At 33.7% G+C, this 6,875-nt stretch overlaps 1 protein-coding gene across 1 annotated transcript; it reads left to right on the top strand.

Annotated features, from left to right (window-relative positions):
- Positions 1-1,214: 1,214 nt before the first annotated feature.
- Positions 1,215-3,372, top strand: LOC142533060 (putative WRKY transcription factor 30). The gene is given in 4 exon segments (XM_075639659.1): positions 1,215-1,653; positions 2,007-2,126; positions 2,706-2,997; positions 2,999-3,372. Coding segments are annotated over 4 exon segments (807 nt in total). The 5' UTR covers positions 1,215-1,324; the 3' UTR covers positions 3,065-3,372.
- Positions 3,373-6,875: the final 3,503 nt, after the last annotated feature.

Below are 6,875 nucleotides of genomic sequence, written 5' to 3'. Positions count from 1 at the left end.
TTAGATTTGAATTTCAACTAATTTGATGTAGATGGGGAGGCTTCACTTTTAAGTCAACAACGGAGACTTAGTTTCTAAAAACGTACCGCGTTAATAATTAGGTGTATATTGGAACATTCAAAGAATTAATTAGCACTGACCATACTTATATGATGATTAATGCGTAAAAATAATTAATTTACTAACGAGTCATGACATACACAATGTGTGGTTTTATGAAAATGGAAAAAGAATTTTTTTTTTTAAAAAATGAAAGTTGTCAATTTTTTTAAATTAAAATGGTGGGATAGAAGATATGATGAAATATTTTATCAACGCACCAAAAATTAGTTATTCTAAGATTTCGACTTTAATTAATACTAGTGAATCTTGGCACATACTATGTGTTGTCCATATATTCATTTATTAAATTTAAATGTTAGGAAATAAAATAATGTGCAAAGAGAAATCTAGATACGGGGTTTTTACTTTTTGGAATTGAAATGATATTTCTGAATTACGGAAAAGTCATCAATTTACCAAAAGTTGATTAGTAAAGAGGTTTCACGGTCGATGTATGTGATGAATAATAAAATTGAAGGAAATATTTTTTTTTTAAGAATCGATTTATTAAATTATAGATATATTATAAATATTAAAATCAATAGATTTTGGCATAGTAGTATATTCCCTTACAACATTGGCATAGATGTATGTGATCAATAAAAGAAATTGAATCTAAAATTATGAAAATCAAATATTTCAAATGAGTTGATCGATCTTAATGCACTCTTAAAGATTCTCAACAATGGATGTAGAAGAAAGATCTAAAGACATATATACGTTGTGCTCATGACATTAACAAAGTTTTAGAGTTGATATTTAGAACATTTGATTTCAATTTTAGATCAAATTTCGATTTCGAGATTTAATTATAACAACAACCGTCCGTCTTGAAAATAACAAGGGATTGAATTTAAACGAAAATGTCTATACTGTAGTTAGAGGAGTCAACATTTGACTACACTGCTTCACACAATTTCCGTTTACCAAAGACCAGTCTTAAAAAAAAAAACTCGCTTTAATTTCCGAGTTGGTCAAACCGCACTATTCTTTGGTCGTCTTCTTTTCTTCTTCTTCATTACTCGTGCCATTCCCTCGGTTTCTCCATTCAAACCAATTGTGTTTACACACACACAAGCACACATATAATATATATATATATATATATATATATATATATGTTTTCATACTTGTTATTATTTTCTAATATCTTTTAATTATTTATGATCGAGCAATTTGAAAAGGCAAGAAATTTGTGTGGGATTTGCATGCTGAAAAAACGATGGAGAATTTTCTGTCAGACGTGGACAAGAGAAATCTAGTGCAGGAACTGAGTCATGGGAGAGAGCTGGCCAAGCAGCTCCACATTCATCTGCTGCAATCTTCTTCGCCTGAAGCTGGCAAAGTCTTGCTTAACCAAATCTCGAATTCTTTCGAACAGGCTCTATCCTTGATTAATCATGGCGGCGTTGGTGGAAGCTGCGAGCCGGTGACTGGGGGTGGTGTGCTGGACATGTTAGTGGCTGATCCTCCTCCCCAGTCACTCACCGGAAGCCCTCCCACCGATGATGTTTCGGATCATGAATCCAAGGATCAAGCTAACAGGAAAAGGTATTTATTTATTCAATCAATCAAAATTGGCCTAATTTTGATTTCGGTGATATAATTAATCAGTAGACGTATAAAAACTCTCTTTCTTTTGAAAATTTTAGTTCAGATGTCGGCGTGTCTACTCATGGGACGGACATATCAACAACAAAATATTCGGCGTCGCACCAACACTCAATGAAAAAAAACTAAAATTAAGCAAAACTAATATATAGCAAAACTTAAATCTGACTAAATATTAAAGAATCAAAGTAAAATTTGACAAAGTTACATAACTTTTTTCATTAAATTTTGATTTTGTATTTGGAACAATTGGCATTTTTGATATATGGCCTCATAACAATGTTAATTTTGAGCAGAAGGTGGACGACGAAAATGGAAGTGTGTGGTGCGACAGGGATCGAAAGACATCTAGACGACGGCTATGGCTGGAGGAAGTACGGGCAAAAAGACATTCTAGGAGCTAAATTTCCGAGGTATATTAATATGATCGCAAACTTATATGAAACCGTTTTAGGGAGCAATTTTACTTGAATATATGGATCGGATCAATCTATAAAACCGTTTAACAAATGACTTACTCATAAATATATGTCGAATATATGTTTTATTAATTCCCAATCATAATCACTAATTTCAAAATAATAAAAAGAATTATGAAATTTAAAATAATTAGACACTGCACTATTAATCTTTGGTTTTAACTCACTGAACCTTGGGTGGTCTCATGAGTAGACTAACGAGACATGAGGGTATTCTATTCTTTCCCAATTTCAACAAAATATCTGTCCATTTTCTACTTCATTTTTTATTACTCATCGTGGGTACAATAATTGTCTTTGCTACATAACAATTCTTATGCATGTTTGAGTTATATATGATTTAAAAGATTTGAGTTATAATGTTACCATCGACCTTAACATTTCGTAACGCGACTAACTCTCAATCTTACAACACATATTTGATTTTTGTCACATGCATATTTCGTTCATCGACATTTTTAAATAAATCAAGACCCACAACATGCTTGATATATATATATATATATATTACAGGGGTTACTACAGATGCACGCATAGGTACAGGCAAGGCTGTTTGGCAACGAAACAAATTCAACGATCCGACTATGATCCGAATATATTAGATATCACTTATTGTGGGATCCACACGTGTGACCCGGCTGGGAATCCAAGTCTTAATGACCCACCAATCCCCATTACCAGTACACAAACTCAGTTGGAGACACTTTCACTACACCAAAACAATCACCAATTCTTACCCCAACCCCAGCAACATTTTTTCGACGTCCAAACAAGCCTTAAGATTATATCACAAGATTCACATACTTTTAACTTCTCTTCTTCATCAAATATTCAGCCCCGAAGTTTTACCGCCAGCGATCATGGACAAGTAATCCACAATTTGCAAGTTTCGGAATGGGAGGATGCCTGTAGAATTGTTTCGACCTCGACAATTTCCGTTGTCAATTCCCCTACTATCGACGTCGATTTCCCACTTGTTTCGTCATATGAATTCGGATCGAGTTTCAGCTTTGAACATCATGAAAAATAGAAAATAAATAATAGAGCATAAATTATCTATTTAAATTTGAAGATTTTCTATTGTCGAATGGTAAGTCTTTGGAGTTTATGTTCAAACGAAAGTTGTAACATTTTTATGTAACAATTTTGAACGATCGAGGACATGGTTTAATGTAGTGTCTCTATAACTATTAATAATCATATTTATTTAAAACCAAATATAATACTTAACGATAGTTTTCTTACTTTTTTTAATTGTTGATATATTAATTTTTAAAATCTAAATATAAAACGAATATAAATTAACCCAGAAGCCCATTCTTTTACATTCAAAAATAGCCCAACGTTAGTTCTTTCTTTCATTGTAGAAATAGTTTCAAGGCTCAGTGGCCGTCCAATACATTCTTCTCCGGTTTAATTAATGGATAAGATACCTACTACCCGCAATGAGGATACCGTAATTTTCGAAAAATTAAAATACAATGCAATATATATAGCGTAGTTTAGTGCATAGTATAAGAAAAATGTGAGATATATAATATAAAGAAAAGTAAGATGATAGGATAAATATTGACTATTTGATAAGAGTGATTAAATATGTCTATTGAATTATAACAACAATACTATTCTTGCTATAATTAACTTTTATTTTTGCTTTGCAATCAAGATTCCCTGAACGTTAAGACGGGGAAGGTGTTTGGGTATCGGGTATCGGGTACACAATCAGATCGTTTATTTTTCGAAAATGTAGGGTTCAGGTTTGTACTTGACTGATTTTTTTGAGTTTGTGTCGGGTATTAAAATTGTTAGCCAAATTGCTAATAACAAAAATATAGAAGTAGGGAACGAAAGAAATCTCGTAGAGATACAAACAGAGGGCATCTTCAGGAGCCATCTTTAACTAATTATACTCAATATAGCAATCGATAAATGAAATGTTTTCGAACCACTGTCGATGACTAAGTATATCCATGTTCGATAGAGGGAATTCAACCTTTGGGCAGGCCTTGTTGAGTTCTCGGTAGTCGATAATCAAAAACAATATACGAAAATGAGTATACTATTGAAAGTATGAATATCGTGTATAAAATAACAACAATAAAACAGTAAATCAAACCAAATCCTGTACGAAGTACAATTTCTTTGAAACATATTTGTCCCCTCCGACGGTGCTTCGTGGATCTCGGGGGACAACTGTTTCCCAGGATACAACGGCAAAACTTTGCAACAACTTAGCACGAAGTATCTACACCGACGAACCGAAAACATACCTTCACTTTATCACCGAAATTTAACGGAGGCCAAATGAAAAGCTAACAATATGAAATGCAAGAGAATACTTGAAAGAGATATTGAATGTTTGTAAAAACAATTTTTATGCATATGGAATGAGGAAATGAACACACTATTTATAAGCCCCAAAATGCACACCAAGAGTAAAGCAAGATTAATTAACTCAAATAATCTTCCCATTAACTCAAAAATATGAAGGGCCAAAAGTCTTCAATTAACTCAAGAATAAGGAAAGTCAAAAGACACTTCCACAATAATGAGCCACAACTAACTCAAGAATGTGGAGAGTCAAAAGACACTCCCACATTCATGAGACATAATTTTTATTCAAACTCTAAATTTGATTCAAATTTCCAACAATCCCCCACATTAATGAAAATTGATACAAATCTTGGTGACAAAGTTCTACAGTTGAATTGTGTATATGATAGGTATGTGTTACTCTTTCAACCTTCCCTTATGAAATATATTTGCTTTACTAGCTGACCAGTAGACATGATGTCCTTGAACTATTCTGCCGTTTATGTAAATTAAGATATACTTCACACAAGACTCTCCCAGATACTATTCAGTTCTCATGATTTAGTTCGTTTTGTCCATGAACACACGCCTGGTTTTGCGAGAGGTTCTAGAATTGAGCCTTACAATTCCTTCGAAGCTGCCCCACTTCTCTCTCACATAGGTGATTCTATATTCTTCTCAGAATCTTTAAAAGCCATAAGCTTATCCTCAACATTCACTGTTTCATAATAGGAATGGGCTGGGGATAACCCCCACAGTGATATACCAAATCATTGTGATTAGGTTGTCCCATTGAACCTAGTTCTTGGGATCTCCAGTCAGCGTAGGTTGGGTTTTCCTTCCCACCAATTTATTCTATAGGCTTGAACCCCATTCCCCTACACATTTTCGCAACTAACTCTCTGTTTAATCACTTGGTTAACAGATCCGCTATATTATCATTTGACTTTACATAGTCAACAGAGATAACTTCAGTTGAGAGTAGTTGTCTAATGGTAATGTGTCTACGACGTATATCCTAGACATACCATTATACATATTATTTTGTGCCCTTCCAATCGCAGATTGACTATCACAATGTATGCATATAGCCGGCACTTGTTTTTCCCATCCTGGAAAATCTTCTAAGAAGTGACGCAGCCGTTCAACCTCTTCAGCAGACTTGTCAAGAGCTATAAACTCAGATTCCATCGCGGATCTGGCTATTACAGTTTGTTACGAATATTTCCACGCAGTTGTTGCACCTTCAGAAGTAAATACAAATCCACTTATAGATTTTGAGTCTTTCATATGAGATATCCAATTTGCATCACTGTATCCTTCAATAACAGCAGGATATCTGGTATAATACAGCCTATGATCACGAGTGTACCTTAAGTATCTTAGAAATATGATAATTTCTTTCCAGTGTTCAACTCCTGGATTACTAGTGAATCTACTCAATTTGCTTACTATATAAGCTATGTCTGGTCTTGTACAACTCATTAAGTACATCAGACTTCCAATGACTCGAGAGTATTCTAGTTGAGACATACTCTCACCTCGATTCTTTGATAGATGCTGACTGGTATCTATCGGGGTTCTAGCCAATGGAAAGTCATCATTATTGAATTTCTCAAGTATTTTGTCAACATAATGTGACTGACTTAGAACTAACCCTTCTGATGTTCTATAAATTTTAATTCCAAGGTTTACATCGGCTAAGCCCAAATCTTTCATATCAAATCTTGAGTTCAATAACTTCTTGGCGGATTTGATCATCTTATCATTACTACCAATGATAAGTATGTCATCTACGTAAAGACATAAAATGACATATCCATTTTCAGTGTTTTTTATGTATACACATTTGTCACATTCATTGAATTTAAATCCACTTTTCGTCATGGCTTTATCAATTTTTTTCGTGACATTGCTATGGTGCTTATTTTAAGCCATACAAAGACTTCACTAGTTTACAAATCTTATTTTCTTGCATAGTCGCAGAAAATACCTCAAGTTGTTCCTTGTAAATCTTCTCTTCTAAATCTCCATTTAGTAAAGCTATCTTTACGTCTATTTGGTGTACTTCAAGATTTCACAAGACGGCAATAGTAAGTATCACACGAATAAAGGTTATTCTCGATACAGGAGAAAATGTGACAAAGTAATCAAGCCCTTCACGTTGATGGTAACCTTTAATTATCAATCTGGCTTTATACTTATCTATGGTTCCATCTGATTTCATTTTCCATTTGAAAACTCATTTACAACCTACTGGTTTGCTTCTCGGAGGAAGATTTTCTAATTCCCACATATGGTTTTGTAAAATGGAATCCCGTCTTTTCATTGAGGTCCCTCAGATGAACTCATTGCTTCCTTGAAATTTTG

The sequence above is a fragment of the Primulina tabacum genome, chromosome 18, assembly GCF_025594145.1.
Source record: "Primulina tabacum isolate GXHZ01 chromosome 18, ASM2559414v2, whole genome shotgun sequence".
Taxonomy (NCBI): domain Eukaryota; kingdom Viridiplantae; phylum Streptophyta; class Magnoliopsida; order Lamiales; family Gesneriaceae; genus Primulina; species Primulina tabacum.
This window is presented reverse-complemented; position numbering and strand designations above follow the sequence as displayed.